The sequence below is a fragment of the Crocodylus siamensis genome, chromosome 5 (genome assembly GCF_052110815.1).
Source record: "Crocodylus siamensis isolate JL-2025a chromosome 5, ASM5211081v1, whole genome shotgun sequence".
In the NCBI taxonomy this organism is placed as follows: domain Eukaryota; kingdom Metazoa; phylum Chordata; order Crocodylia; family Crocodylidae; genus Crocodylus; species Crocodylus siamensis.
Window position 1 is genome coordinate 178,689,845 of NC_143399.1, and position 16,505 is coordinate 178,706,349.

Below are 16,505 nucleotides of genomic sequence, written 5' to 3' on the forward strand. Positions count from 1 at the left end.
CTCTGAAAACCATCCAATCATGGACATCCTACGTTACAAATAAAGGCCTAGCTCTCTTCTGCACAGTTGCATGTGTTATTTCTGTGCATGTGTAATATCTTTCTATGTTTCACGAACTTCAATAAGGACAAAACATAAGTTGCATCAATACACCTGTAACTCAAAGTTACTGAAGTATTAGTCAACACAATTATTCAACAAAGTTCCAAAGCTGAAATAATATGAATATTCGTGAGACAGGACCACCGATTGCATATTTTGAGGAAGTTTTATTTGAAAGAAAAAATGTCCAGAATTTTAATGTTCTATGCCAATAATGTTGCCATTCCATCTAGTGTTTTAGGTATATAATTAAATACCAAGTCTCACCCATAATTTCACAGAATGAAGTTTGAAGTTACATTTTGAATTAAAATGTAGTAACTCTGGTTTTGGTTAATAAACATCATAGACACAGATTTATTTTTGCTGGGGGATGGGGAAGCCTAAGATGATGGACAGCTCTCTTCTAGGGTGACCATCTTTTCAAAATGGAATGGCAAGACACATGCCCAGCTTCCCCCAACCTACCCTCCTTGGCAGCATGGCTTGAACTTGAACGGCGCTAAGTGGATGCAGGCTGCTGCACTGCCACAGCAAGGCACACCCTGCCCACCCAGCAGCAAACTCTAGGCCGGAGCTACCGCCACACCCACTGCTGCTGGAGGGCAGGAGGTTTCACACCATGGCAACATGGCTAGCTTGGGGCTTCTGGGGGGGGACAGCAGGGTGGGGAGTCCCAAGGCCACAGCAGGCATGCCACATACACCCCCCACCCTGCACCCAAATGTGGGAGGCACATGCCCCTCCATGTCCTCCTCCACAGGAGCAAACGCAGCAGCAGGGAGCCAGCCCCCACTACCCCCTAGATGAGTTGCCCATGGCATTGTATTACTTCCCACTCTGGCCCCAGGCCCCACATACCAACTTGGATGGGCAGCACCCCCAAGCCCAGTCCCTGCCCCACTCCCTCCCTCACCATGGGGGCTTCAATCTGTCACCCCACCATTAGACTTACTTGCAGACAGCTAGGGGACCTGCTTTCCTCCATTACCTGGGGCTGTATTCCTTGCCACCTGCATGTGTGTGTGCATACATATACATGATGCCCCCTGCATCCCACTTCCCACAGCCCTTTACAGGCTGGAACTCTGTTATCCTACAAGAGGAACTCTGTCATTTCTTGCATTTTTCCATGATGAACGGAAAACCCAGATCCCTTCACGATACTGGAAATCCAGGAAAAATGCTGTTCCAGAGTCATGCAGCTCAGGACCATGACCGGATGTTCCCATTTTGGGACTATCCTGCCCAATTAGGGACAGATAGTCACCCTACCCTCTTCCCAAAGAGGGGCAAAACTCTCGGGCTCCCACATACTCAGTGCCTATAATAAACATAAACAATGAAATACACATTTGAAACTGATAGGCAACCTGTTACACTTTTCAAGAAAAAAAAAATACAACCGAGGCCCTTGATCTGTCAGTACCCTGTTTCTGACAGTGACCAATACCAGATGTTTCAGACGAAGGTGTAGGTCACACCATCACAGGTAAACATAAGATAAGCTACTGTATCTTCCCACATTGAAGATCAAAATCTAACTCCTAAAAATAAGGGCGTGGCATCAAGTTTTTACATGCTTTCCAAAACTGTTATTTTAGAATTACTTAGAACAACTATGGATTTCTTGTTATCCTTGTTGCTAAACCCTGGGCTTCAAAACATCATGTGGAAATAAATTCCTCAGCCTCTACATGCATGTTGTGCAAAGTTTTTCTTTCCATTCGTTTTGAATTTGCCATCAGTTTCAGGGACTGACCCCTTGCTCTTGATTTTTGAAAGAGAGAGAGCTCAGGGGCTCCTGGCTTACTTTTGTCATACTCCCAGTTAGTCAGCTGTTCTCCAAGGCAAAAATCTCACCCTCAATATAAGAGTTTTTACTTGCCCATAATCACTCTTAGTGTTCATTTCTGAACTCCAATGGGACATCTACACTGTGACAGCCATGTGCCCTAGCATACGCTCTGAAGTACTTCACTTGTGTGGCCCAAACTTGCAAATGCCCTGCTGAAGCTTCAATGAGGTTATTCCAAATGGTGCCTCAAGCACATTTGAGACTCAATAGCAGGTACAGAGGAACTGCCAAAAGTGTTTTCCCTGGTACATTTCTGGGTTTAGAACATGATACTGACTGCAGATGGAGGGGCAGGCTCAGAAATATTTGGGATACACCACTGTCACAACGCAGACATTGTGTTCCTTCTTGCGATAGGGTGGCCAATACTACATAATCCTGATGTGGGCAAATCATTTAAATATACAGATTGTTTTTAATGTAACAGTATCTTTAAATATATGGCATTTTGAATCTTAAGTGTTTTGTACACATTTGTTAAAATGAGTTATATCCTATAAAATGTTACATCCTGACCTGAACTAAAACATATTTCCTTTCTTCGTCAAGGAGTGCAAAACATGTTGGATTAGGGAGTTTTCTACAGGAGAGATCACTGTGCAGTTATGAGCCTACTACCAAATGCTCAACACGAGGCTTAAAGCCAGTTGCACTACAACATCATTCCCAGCTGGCAAGCTAAAAATAGCACTGATTTTATCTGAAGAGTTAGCTGCTTGTTTGTCCCCTTAACCTAGAGAAGGAACCTCATATTTTCAACCCTAACAATGTCTAAGTATCAGAACAAAAAGAGGAATATATAAAAGGAGTCAAACAGTCTCTCAATTTATCTCTGTTGTGACTGCGGCCAGTAACTCTTCCAGCTATTAAGCACTAGACTGCTTAATAATTATCTTTATTAACCCAATTTACATATAGTATTAAAAGGTCGGAGTGTAGAGGAAATGAACTAGTAGCATAATCATCATTACTCTCAACTATGGACTGATTTCATACAATTAGAGGAAAAGGATGGAGGCTAGAGCTCTTGCCTCAAAATAAAATGTTTTGGTTTTTTTTTGTGGATATATTACATAAATATATAAGGCCATTTTTTAAAGCTATGGTACAGAAAGCTTAAACTGGCCCTGATAACTGGGGAATTCTTCACGGGTTTCAGACCCTGAAGAAGTGGCAAAGATCATACAAGCTTTGGTGGATTGCAGCTGATTCCTTACTGTCAGGGAAATTGAACTCTAACAACATTCTATACCACAAATCTATCTGTGGTATCCTCAGCTGCTAGAGCAAAGTTAGATTAGGACATAGAACAAATCTAGCCCACATTGCTATTTATTACTTCCTGTGTTTGCAAGTTGCAGTGGTTTGAAATGCCTCCTTAACGTACAACATAGCAGCATTCAAAAAAGAGGCAGCAAGTGGCAGGAGGGAGCAAACATAGCACTCCATGAACTGAATATAGTGTATAGGGTAGCAAAAGATACCAGCTTTACCAGCTCCTTTATCTCAAAAATTATTAGCTTTTCCTGGGCTAATTTCTAGGAAATTCTTCATTAAAGGCTTTATTAATCTTTGCTGTGTAATCTACTGGTACACACAACTAGGTTTTCACTAATCATCTTTTCTTCTAGAAAAACCTCATTAAAGGTACACAAAGTGCTACATTCAGAAAAATTAAATCAACATGAAAAAGTGAAAAGGATTAAATACAAAGATAACAAAATGGAGGATTAAATACAAAGATAACAAAATGGAGCATTTGTATATGGTTTTTATTCAGTGACATACTGAAACTTAAATCTAGCATAAAAGGTGAAAAAGCATTCAATGCCCAATGTAGCATAAAACCATTGGCCTGATATACTTTAAGACAAAGTATACTACAAATAGTTTCATTTTAATTCTATGCTACAGTCATATGATAAACCATGTATTTACCATAGTACAATCCTCAGTGTCTGCTCCCTTTTATACAGAGCAAGTCCATCTACACATGCAATTAACACAACACAACCTCTGGAGTCATCTGAGCTGGAGGAAACTGCTCTTGGGTAAAACATCAACACATGCACCCAGGAAAGCAGCAATTTGAGCCAGGGCAGAGCAGCAGGGGACACAAAGCATTAGCCTTGGGCTCCAGGTGGCAGCATCGGGTGGCAGAGGGGCTGGATGGGGCACAAGGGTGCTGAGAGTGCTGAACCATGTGGCTAGGCAGCAGGCAGCCCCCACACTTTAACACCCTTGTGCCCCAGCCGGGCCTTGTCACCATCTACACATACATTTCATCACAGTTACTTACTCCATCGTAAGATAGCACTTTCCCTGATAGTACTATCCTACAGTGGAGTTAATTGGTTTATTGTGCCCTAATAGCAGTGAATGTGTGGACAGTGACACTTTACTGCAGAGCTCAGAAGATCATGAACAGTCTGTGATATTCTGTTTGCTGATGTTTTTCATGATCTTCCATTTGCTGATGACTGTTCCCTGAATGCCATATCTGAGTCTGACATGCAGCAAGTATGGGCCATTTCTCTAGAGCTTGTGTGAACTTTATTCTCACAAACAACACTAAGACAACAGAAGGAATGCACCAACCTGAACCAGGAAAGCCTTACGTAGAGCCTACAACCACAAAGAATAGCCAAACACTCCAGGTAGTGGACATGTTCACCTATGTCAACAGTACAGTCATGTGCAGTTCACATTGATGGTGGAACCAATGCCAGAATGGTCTAAAGCAAGCATAGCCTTTGGCAAATTATGTGCAAATGTGTGGGAGTGCAGAGGTATCAGTCAACAAACAAAACTGAAGGTCAACAAAGCCACTGTGTTGCCAATCCTGATGTATGCATGCAAAACCTGGATGGTATACAGACACCATGCTATGAAACTGAACCACTTTCACATGAGGAAACTATGAGGATAAGATGGCAAGACAAAGTTCCAGACACTGAGGTTCTCACAAAGGCAGGCATTCCAAGCGTCCACACTCTGTTGATGAAATCACAGGTGAGATGGTCACCCAGATGTCAGATGAGTGACTGGCAAAGAAGATCTATGATCTTCTAAAGCTAAAGGAGGGAAAGTGTTCTCAGGAAGGCCAGAAGCAATGTTTCAAGGACTCCCTCAAGTCATCCTTGAAATGTTTCAACATTTACCCAGAGCCTTGGGAAGATCTCACTCATGATTTTTCCACCTGGTGAAGCCTCATCCATACTAGAGCAACTGTCTATAAGTGGAGAAGAACTGCTGAAGAGGAGCAGAAGTGCAAACACAATAAATCTTGCAACAGCAGTATGTCCACTGTTATTCAAGCAACCCAAAGTGGCATCTCTTGCTAAGTGTGCCACAGACAGTTCAAAACACAAATTGGCCTGATCAGCCACTCATGTGCTCACAGAGACCAAACCAACCAGTGATGTCATAGTCATCTTTGAATTTGAAGAACAAACACCACCACCACTGTGGAGCTAATTAGTCAAGCAGTAAAGCATGTGTACATGTATCCAGCATATAATGAAGTGCTCTGGGGAGACAGATTTTAAAAAAAAAATTCAGTTAAAAATGACTGGGGCTTGGCAAGGCTAAACTAAGTGGCTTAACAATTTAAAGCAGCAGTATCAAGCCTAGCAAAGATGGGCCTTTTTTCTGAAAAAATTAGTGCTATCGTACAGTCTTTTCCATGAAAATTATGCAAATGGTTAATTGACAATTACTCAAATATCCACACTCCATGCCAGGATACCAGAGAAACCATTTCATACTTGGAAATGTCTGAAAAGTCAAATCTAAAAGCAGAACTGCTGCTACTCACCGAACTAATGTTTTTCTGAGTACTCTTAATCCTCTCAATTTCTGGAGTATCTGGTACAGCAGAGTAATTACAGAGCATCTTCCCTGCTTCATCTTTGTACATTTTCTGAAAAACATAATTTTAAAAATGTGCATTCCATGCTTTCTCTTGGCTGATATTGTTTAAAATATGACCACTCTGGACATGTAAAAAGGTGCTAAATGGATGTAAACAAAATTTACACACAATTAAAGGCCATTTTCCACTGACACCATGGTAAAAGAGTCCTTAATTTAAATGAGAATCAAATGCTTAAAACATTAGTTCCACAAGTAGCTTCCATATGTTAATTTATTTACTATTAGTATACAGATCTCTAATTAACACAAGGCAAAGCAATGCATTATGAATAATATGTTCCCAGAACACATCATTAGGAGATATTAAAACATTTAACCTTCATTCTGTGCCCACCTGGCTTATTATTTCAGAAGCTCTTTTGACCCTCTGTATCTCAGGGGTATCTGTGCCAACTTGTATCCCCTTCCCTTTAATTTCAGTCTCCAAGTCTTTCTTGTATTCTTTCTGCAAAATAAGACATTATAATCTGCAGCTGTATTGTACACTTAAGCCTGTGGTAATTGGTGTGTGCCATCTTCAAAGCCATCCTTGTAAGACTGGACTCCAACAGCAGCTGAGACAGGGCAATCTGCTTTTATCACAAGTTGTTCTTATTACCATCAACCTTCTAGAAGAATATTTCCATATATTTTTAAAAGGCTCATTGTGTTTTTTCCTGAAATGTAGTCTGTAAACATTATTCTGTACATACCTGGCTTGCAATTTCAGAAGCATTTTTAGCTCGCTGTATTTCAGGGGTATCCATGCCCACTTGCATTCCCTTCCCTTTAATTTCTGTCTCTAGATCTTTCTTGTATTCTTTCTGTGAAGAATAGCATGGGCAACATTTAAATGAACAACAGCTAAAGCAATATATAGATCCCACTTTAATCCAATTGCCTTCACTGAATAGCATCCCAATAAAACCAAATGGCTTTTATATTGGTAGAATAGCTTTGTGGGATTTACCAACAGTTCATTTACACTATGAAGGGCTTCAAACACCCTTTTAAAAAACAAGTTACTTTACATTCATCTCAGTAGCCTTTCCCATTTTCACAGTTCTGATTGGAGGCCATCATTGATGTGAATCTCTTCCTCCAGGCCTTGCAAAAATAAAACCTGGAAGGCCTTCAGGATTTTCCCTCACTGTGAACATGCTTATCATCTATTACTCTTCAAACAAGGAACATTTTATTCTAGGACCCCAAAACAAGTTAGAGTAGCACCTACATCATGATTCAGAAAATGTAAGTAATGCTACTTACCTATGAAAACTGAGGGAAGGATAGCACTGGGAAGTCTTACTTTTTCCCTAGAATTGGAATAGGTCAAATCTGACTCCAAACAGCTGCAAACCACGTATTTTGTGACACCAGGGCTAGGTACAGACAATCAAAAAGCCAGAACCTGAACTGATTAAATCTTTGCAGGTTAGTCTAACCTGCCTAAACTGAAGATGTGGGGGGATGTGGGCACACTGGAAGGAAGCAACAGGCTACAATCGGACCTAGACAGGTTACAAGGGTGGGCGGATGAGAATAGGATGGGATTCAACACCAACAAGTGCAAAGTGATGCACCTGGGGAGGAACAACCGGCACCATACCTACAGGTTGGGGAACTCCCCTCTTGTCAGCACAGAGGCGGAAAAGGAGCCTGCAGTCATCATTGACTCCAAGATGAACATGGGCCGGCAGTGTGGGGAGGCAGTCAGGAAGGCCAACCGCACCTTGGCATGCATCCACAGATGCATCTCGAGCAGGTCCAAGGAGGCGATCCTCCCCCTCTATGCGGCACTGGTCAGGCCACAGCTGGAGTATTGCATCCAGTTCTGGGCGCCGCACTTCAAGAGGGATGTGGACAACATGGAGAGGGTCCAGAGGAGGGCCACTCGCATGATCAGGGGACAGCAGGGCAGGCCCTATGAGTGGAGGTTATGGGACCTGAACCTGTTCAGCCTCCAGAAGAGAAGGCTGAAGGGGGATCTAGTGGCCTGTTACAAACTAGTCAGGGGGAATCAGCAGGCACTGGGGGAGTCCCTGTTCCCCCGAGCACTGCCAGGAGTGACCAGGAATAACGGTCACAAGCTGGCGGAGAGTAGATTTAAGCTAGATATCAGGAGGCGCTACTTCACGGTCAGGGTGGCTAGGATCTGGAACCAACTTCCAAGAGAAGTGGTGCTGGCTCCTACCCTGGGGGTTTTTAAGAGGAAGTTAGATGAACACCTTGCTGGGGTCGTTTGACCCCAGTACTCTTTCCTGCCATGGCAGGGGGTCGGACTAGATGACCTACTCAGGTCCCTTCCGACCCTAGAAACTATGAAACTATGAACCAATTTGCAAGTGAATAGACATATCTGCAGTGGCTCAGGCCAAAAGCCGGGGGTGCTAGAGGTGCCTTCGGCTGCAAGGAAGCTGTGCTGGTGGGGCATGGCCAGGCCCCAGCAGTAGCCTCAAGCAAACTAGCTAGAGAGGGGGTTTTATTCCCTCCTCACTGTCCCACAGGAACAGACCCACGGCAGGGTCCACTTGGCACTCCCCGCTCACTGCTGCAGCAGCAGGGGCGGCGCACAACCAGGCGCCAGCTGACATGGCCCCTGAGGCAGAGGGAGCAGGGATGGGGTTTATTCCCCCTCCACTTCCTCTGCCCCTGGGGGACTGCAGCTGGGGTCTGCCAGCCCTGACTGCCAACAGCGATTGCTCCCTGACCAAGACGAGCAGTAGGATAAGCTCCCTCCCTGCCCCCTCTGACAGATGCTGGAGGGAGGGGGAAAATAACCCCCCTCCCTGCCCCACTGCCTAAGGGAGCCATGATGGCTAGCCTCTGGCTACACTCCTGCCCCTGCCATTGGAGCAACAAGGGGGGAGCAACCTGTGATGGGGGCAGCAGCCCCTCTTATGGTTTCCCAGGGAGTGCAAGCCTCTTCCTAGAATGGGAGCTATGCTGCCGGTGGGAGCAGGGTGGACAAAGCAGACTGTGCTGAGGAAGTGGCAGTGGTGCACTGGGGAGCATTGCAGGGCTATGGCCACCCCTCTGAGTCTCAGTACCGCTGCTCACCTTGCACAGTTTGCGGCAGCTCTTATCATCCTGCTCCTGCCCACAGTGCAGCCCCCACCCCCAGTTGAGGAGAGAGTCGGGGTGGCGGGGAAATGGCCCCCACTGAGGGCTTCCTACCCCTGTGCTGGGCAGAGTCTGGCTGGGGGGCACTTTCCCCCATGCCCTCCTCAGCTGGCCTGCCAGTGGAGCAGGGGGCGTGGCCAGTAATTGGCCCAGCTCAGGCAGGGGAGTAAAGCCCCCACCATAGGTTTCCCTAGAGCCAGGAGCCAGGCTGATCACCCGGTCATGCCCCCTGCTTAGCATGAGGGAAAACGCCCCCCACCCCACCCAGCTTTGGATTCCAGCCAGGCTGTGCCCGGCACAGGGAGGAGGAGCCCTCAGCAGGGGCCATTTCCCCGTTTCCTCCCCCGACTCCTCCTCAGCCAGCTGCCAGCCAAGCAGGGGGCATAGCCAAGTGATTGGCCTGGCTCCTGGCTGCAAGGAAGCCTGTGGTGGGAGTTTTACTCTCCTGCCTGAGCTGGCAGCTGAGTCAGTCACCCAGCCATGCCCCCTGTTTGGCCAGTGGGCCAGCTGAGAAGGGAGTGGAGGGGGGAACAGCACCCCCCCCACCATCTTGGCTGAGTCGCAGGCTGTGCCTGGTACAGGGAGTGGGAAGCCCTCAATGAGAGCCATTTCTCCCCTCCCCTCCCTTCTCAGCTGACCTGCCAGCCGGGGAGGGGGCATGGCCAAGTGATCACCCCCAGCTCCTGGCTCAGGCAGGGGGGTAAAGCCTCCACTACAGGCTTCCCTGTAGCCGGGAACCAGGCTCATCACCCAGCTGCATGTCCTGCTCGGCTGGCAGCCAGCTTAGGAGCGAGTTGGGGGGGAAATGGCCCCCACTAAGGGCTTCCCACCCCCTGTGCCAGGCGCAACCTGGCTGGCATCCAAAGCTGGGTGGAGGGGCTGTTTCCCCCATCCACACTACCTTCTCAGCTGTCCTTCCAGCTGATCAGGGAGCCTGGCCAGGTGATTGACCCAGCTGCCAGCTCCAGAGAAGCCTGCACTGGGGGCTTTACCTGAGCCAAGCCAATCACCCAGCCATGCAACCTGCTTGGCAAGGAGGCCAGCTGAGGAGAAAGTGGGAGGGAAATGCCCTCCCCTCCACGGTCTGGCTTTGGACCACAGCCAGGCTGTGCCCAGCACAGGCAGGGGGAAGCCCTCAGCAGGGTCATTCCCTCCCTCCCCCACACACTCCTTCCTCAGCTGGCCTACCAGCCAGGGAGGGGGCATGGCCAGGTGATCACCCTGGCTCCCAGTTCAGGTGGGGACTGCGGGCTTCCCTGCAGCTGGGAGCCAGGATAATCACCCTGTGTCATGTTCTCCCTGGCCACTAGGCCAGCTGAGAAGGGACTGGGGAGGAAAAACAGAAGCCTCCTCCCACTCCCTCTTCCACACCTACTGCAGACCACTGCTGCATCCCAGGACCGGTGGAACAAGCATGGCCCCTAGTGCCGCCACTTTGCTGGAGTCACCCTTAGGAGGTCAGATCATCGGGGCTGCCCAGTACCTTCTGGACAGAGTTGCAGTCCAGCACCTTATCCCTGCCCCTTCTGGGGAGCCGGGACTGCCCTGAGCTCCCTGTGGTTGTCAGACAAGTCCTCCTCCCAGCATGGCCAGAGCCAGCCCCCACTGCCCATCAGGCCAGCCTAGGGCTGGGCTGCCCCACTCACCAAGCTGTGGTAGGGATGCAACAGGGCTGACACTGGAGGAGGGAGGAGGCTCACATCCCGGGCTGCAGTTCCCCTGACCCAGACCATCTAGCAGTGTGGTGCTCCCTGGTGAGTGCGGTCCACAGCCCAGCAGGTAGGGGGCAGCTAAGGAGGGAGTGGAGGGAGGGGGAGAAACATGCACTCATGCTGACAGAGGGGGGAAACCAGCAGTGGGGGCTTTACTTGCCTGCCGCAGAAGAGGGGGTGAGGCAGGGGAATCTGCCCCATTTCTGACTGCTGGGGATGAGAAAGTCCCTGCTGGCAGCTGGGTGTGTGGCCAGCCCTGCTCTGTTAAAGCAGAGAAGCATGTCAAGATGCTGGGGGACTCTGATTTAACTTAAACCAGGAAAGGGTCTGGAACAGAAGTTGCATAAACCGGTTTGACCCAAATCAGTTAAGTCTGATACTATATTCAACTAGGTTTATCTTAAAACAGTTTTGGCCATTTTGAAGCTGGTTTATATCCACTTAATTTATGTTATGTTACAGGTTTAAACCAGTTTCTGATCATTTAAACCAGTTTATGCTTAACCTCTGTCCCTAGTCTAATACATTTTGTGTGTTACTTTATGGTTTTGATAATAAGTCCTCAGTTCACTTAAAAGCTGGCACTAATTAAAAACAACGGTACTAACCTGGCTTGCAATTTCAGAAGCTTTCTTGACACGTTGTATTTCAGGAGTATCTGTGCCCACTTGCATGCCCTTGCCTTTAATTTCAGTCTCTAGGTCTTTTTTGTATTCTTTCTGTGAAGTTAGTATTTCAAATAATTTCAGTTAATAGTTTTTGCCCACATTTTTAAACCAGCTTTCAAGTTTTTCAGATACAAGCGATTGTTTGCAGTGAACTACTAAGAACATGAATGTATAAACTGAGGTCCAAAAGAAACTCAGTCTTAAAGGTAGCTGTCTCCATCTTCTACATTTTTTGTTCAACTCTGGACAAACTCTGGAATACACTGTAAGAAGTTCTGCTTAGTAACCAGCAGGGTTTGCCCAGTTTAAACACCATTTACTTTTAAGAAAAAATATAATAAAAAAAATCTTTAAAAGCACAGAGTTGTTTCCAATGAACTCTTGGAGTAAGAAATTTAAATTATTTAATTTAAATGATCTTTCCTGAACCAAAGCCAAACTAAAGCCTGATGAATGACCAGGCTGCACTGTTTCAGCTCCTGAGGCATTTTCTAGTGGTACAGAAGTAGAACACAATAGGGACATGCACATGTGCATAGCCCCCTGAATGTAATACAACAAAGTCACCTCAAAGTCAGGTTTTCCTGCCCAGGAACATTTTTTATCTACTGATCTCATGAACAATTTCACATGTTTGCTGAATAGCTGGAATAAGTATAATTCTTTTCCCCTTTATTTTCCAAATCTTTTCTGTATTCTTTCTGCAAAATCCAGGTGGGCATCAGCATCAAAAGACAATACTTCATTTTCAATTATGAGATAAATTAGAATATTTTTCAATAGGGTGCACTGTAAAACATGTACTTTCTATGCCACCAATAACCTTCACTACCATAACATACCTCATTTAGGATCCGGGCTGCATTTTTCACTCTAATCAAATCTGGCGTATCTTCAAACACAGTCAGTCCTTTTCCTTTAATCCCTTCTTCGAAATCTTTTCTATACTCTTTCTAAGGATAAAAAAAAATCCCCCACTTTAAATTGTGTGCAACATGCCTCTTACTATTTGATCATTTTTTCTGAACATTGCTATGAAATATGAATTAGCTGAAGAATTCATATTCATCCCCATTTTACTAATGGCTTCACAGATAGAATGGCTATGCCCTAAACATGCCCCATATATTACAGTAAGAGCTAGTAAAATGATTAGTTAAATTACGATACAGCAACAACACTCCTACCATCTCCTTCCATTCTTTTAACATGCTATCATAGAATAATACTATCAGTATTTTGTCTCCATGGTATTCAGGTGTTCTATGAAAAATTAAAATCACAGTAGAGGCTGCCTGTGGACGGGTCACCATTCTTTTCCACATTCTTGGAGAGGTGATCAAAACTCACAAAGGTAAAACAAGAAACAGTTTAATCGAATTTAATTTTTAATTATTCGTTATCTTTCATAGAATTATAGAAAATTAGGTTGGGAGGGACCTCAGGAGGTCATCTAGTCTAACACCCTGCTCAAAGCAGGACCATCCCCAACTATATTATCCCAGAGAAGGCTTTGTCTAGCCAAGACTTTAAAATCTCCAAGGATGGAGATTCCACATACCTGTCCCAGTGCATACCCTCCTCGTGAGAGTTTTTCCTAATGTCTAACCTAAATTTCCCTTGCAGTACCTTGAAACCATTGCTCCTTCTTCTGTCATCTGCTACCACTGAGAACAATCTAGCTCCATCCTCTTTGGAACCACCCTTCTGGTAGTGGAAGGCTGCTGTTAAATCCCCCCTCAGTCTTCTCTTCTGCAGATTCAGTAAGTCCAGTTCCCTCAGCCTCTCTTCAGCAGTCATGTTCCCCAGCCCCTTAACCCTTTTCATTGCCCTTTGCTGAAGTTTCTCCAACTTGTCCACATCTTTTCTGTACTGGGGGGGCGGGAACCAAAACAGGACACTCCAGGTGTGGCCTCACCAGTGTCAAATAGAGGGGAAGAAACTCCTCCTTTGATCTGCTGGCAACACTCCTACTAATGCAGCCCAGTATGCCATTAGCCTTCTTGGCAACAAGGACATTCTATTGGTTCATATTCAGTTTACTGTCCACTGTAACCCCCAGGTGGCTTTCTAAAGATCTCTGCTTAGCCAGTTATTCTTCCATCCTAAGTGCAGGACTTTGTATTTCTCCTTACTGAACCTCATGAGATGTTTTTTGGTCCAATCCTCCAATTTGTTGAGCTCTCTGAGACCTAGCCCTATCCTCCAGCATATCTACTACTCCCCCCAGCTTGGTGTCACCTGGAAACTTGCTGAGGGTGCAATCCATCCTATCTTCTAAATCATAGATGAAGATATTGAACAAAACCAGCCCCAGGACTGACCCCTGAGGCACTCCACTTGAGACCAGCCGCTAACTACTCAGGCTCTGCGAAATGTTGCCGTCTGTTTTGTTTCAACACTGTTACGACTCATTTTGAGCTGGAAACAGAGAAATTGAAACAAAATGAAGAGCTTTGAAACATACTCGAAACAAAATGAGGGCAGTTGAAACATTTCGAAGGGAACTGAGCCCAATCCTAGCACTGGTGAGGGGAACTCAGCTGGGCTAGCTTCACTTTCCCAGCCCAATCCTAGCAGTGGGGAGCAGAACTCACTTTCCCCAGCCCAATCCTAGAGCTGGATATTGGCTGAATTTCCTTCCCCAGCCCGATCCAAACATTGAAACAGAGAAAGCATTTCAATGATTCAGAATGGAACAATGTTTTTGAATCAAAACAAAACTCGAAACGAAAGACTGCTCCATCAAAACGGATGTCAAAGCGGAACGCTGCTGTTTTGCACAGCCCTACTAACTAGATACCAAGCCATTGATTACTACCCTTTGAGCCCAATGATCTAGCCAGTTTTCTATCCACCTTACAGTCCATTCATCTAACCCAGACTTCCTTAGCTTACTTGCAAGGATGCTGTGGGAGACCATATCAAAAGCCTTACTAAAGTCCACCACTCTCCCCACATCCACAAAGCCAGTCATCTCATCATAGAAGGCAATCAGGCTTTTCAGGCATGACTTGCCCTGGGTGAATCTATGCTGACAGTTCCTAATCACATTCTTTTCCTCTAAGTGATTGGAAATGGATTCTTTGAGGACCTGTTCCATGATTTTTCCAAGGGCTGAGATGAAGCTTATCCATCGGTAATTCCCTGGATCCTCCTTTTTCCCTTTCTTAAAGATGGGCTCTAGATTTTCCCTCTTCCAATCATCCGAGACCTTTCCCAATCACCACAAGTTTTCAAAGATAATGGCCAGCAGCAATGCAATCAATTCCCTCACCACATTTTTCAAAGCACATTGAAGACCTAATGACAAGCTTAGATTTTAAGCAAATATATTTTTAAAGAATTCTCGAGTAAATGAATTAAAGCTTTATTTTACTGAATTGCACTGTATTTACCAAGGTCCTTTGTCCTTTTGTAAGCTCTTCAATATAAACAAATGGGAATTCAGTCATTTCTTTAACACGTCCTTTACGATCAATAAACTACAAAGATTAGCTGTCATAATTAGGGAGATTCTTCTGTTCATTTGGGAAACAATTGAACTCTCACTCTCCTGAGAAAGTTTTGCAGGATCCTAAAGCAAGTGGATCTCACAATTACAAAAGGTGTAATCTCTTCTGAATCCTCCCCATATTCTCCACAACAGGAGACTAACTGAACCAACAGATTGGGCACCTTTACATGTACTCCATGGTGGGGGTGAGGGAGGATTGCATTAATTAGAGTGGCTCTTGGGAGCCGCTCTAATTTAAGTGCCTGCAGTATCTCATGTATTCAGCACCCTGCTTTTCAAAATGGTCCTTTAATTAAAGCTCCTTCAACAAGCCTTAGTTAAAGTATCAACACAGCCATTTTGAAAAGCAGAAATGCTGAATACTCATGGCACTGAGGCTGCTGTAGCATGCTAATTAGTTGGGCACGTGTATAGGTGCATTTTTTAATAAGGAAAGAGAAAGTGTTTATGTTTAACAACTTAAAGCTTTTTCATCATGTCTCCTTAAAGCATGGTTAGCTTCATGCAACAAATTTTGAGTTGCATACCTGAATTAACTTCCTGAGAAACAATTAATAATGTTTTTTAAAATATATATGATTTTTAGCAATTTGGAGATAAAATTATTTGAAAATCATGCAACCCCATTTCCACAATACTATCCGATTTTAACTATTTCTTGGTTCAGGTTTGGTGGACATTATACTTTCTATATGTTCATTAAAGACTCCATAGGTAATGCTGATTCTGTTAAGAACACTATTTGGCAATGAAGTGACATTCCTTTCTCAATCATGGAGTCCAACATCACAATGAAAGATGGTTACTTGAATTACAACAGAAAGATGACCAAAGGAAGCAGCATCTCAGAACAGGAGCCCCTAATGCCATGTACACCTATGACCACCGTGGCAGGACCTGTATGTCTAGTATCTGTCCCTACAGCCACAAAAGAAAATGCACCACCAGTCAGCAGAATAGCTGCAATATCCACAATCACTTCCTGATGAACAGATGCCAGTAACTATTTGGTATACACCAATATTTCCTAGTGTAACTTTCAATGAACAGATACCTGTGTATTCAGCTAACCATTAAATATTTTTTTATGAATTAAAGCTTAATTTTACTGAATTGGACAGGATTTACTAAGTTATTTTGTTTATGAATCAAAAATGCATGGGTAGGCTGCTTATTTCCCTTTTACAGTATAACAAAGAGAAACAAAAAAAAAGGAAGTGATCTACCTCTTTGAGGAGATTGGTGACATGTTTTATGTGCAAAAATTCTGGAGTCCTGTCTAAATCCATCGTTGCTTTTCCCTTGAGCATTTCTTCAAAATCTTTGCAATAAGCTTTCTATTGAAACGAAACAATATTACTAGTCCACGCTTACATGTATGTGCATTTACACGTATTGCAGAAAGTACACTCTAAAAAGATACAAATGGCAAATCAATACAGGTGAGATATGGTGCAGTCATCATTACATCAATTGAACAGTTTTAGGTCCTAATTTTTATAACCTAGATAATTGGGGGTTTATGGCCCAGCAAGTAAGCAAAAAATTACTTTTCTTGTCAGCACTGAAAGGCTTTACCGATGTAACGTATCTGGAGAAAGAACTGAGCT

General features: G+C 44.7%; 1 protein-coding gene across 10 annotated transcripts in view; it reads right to left on the reverse strand.

The window, feature by feature from the left end:
* The window catches only part of NEBL (nebulette), a 488,546-nt gene that overhangs the window by 81,119 nt on the left and 390,922 nt on the right, over window positions 1-16,505 (reverse strand). For 8 of the 10 annotated variants that reach the window (XM_090047275.1, XM_090047280.1, XM_090047276.1 and 5 more), the window contains 6 exons: window positions 16,122-16,232; window positions 12,221-12,331; window positions 11,319-11,429; window positions 6,589-6,699; window positions 6,231-6,341; window positions 5,778-5,882 (listed from right to left, as the gene is read on the reverse strand). The exons of the other annotated variants lie outside the window; for them this stretch is intronic. In XM_090047275.1, coding sequence (XP_089903401.1) covers window positions 5,778-5,882; window positions 6,231-6,341; window positions 6,589-6,699; window positions 11,319-11,429; window positions 12,221-12,331; window positions 16,122-16,232 — 660 coding nt within the window. The remainder of the gene's footprint in view (window positions 1-5,777; window positions 5,883-6,230; window positions 6,342-6,588; window positions 6,700-11,318; window positions 11,430-12,220; window positions 12,332-16,121; window positions 16,233-16,505) is intronic. 10 annotated transcript variants of the gene reach the window in all.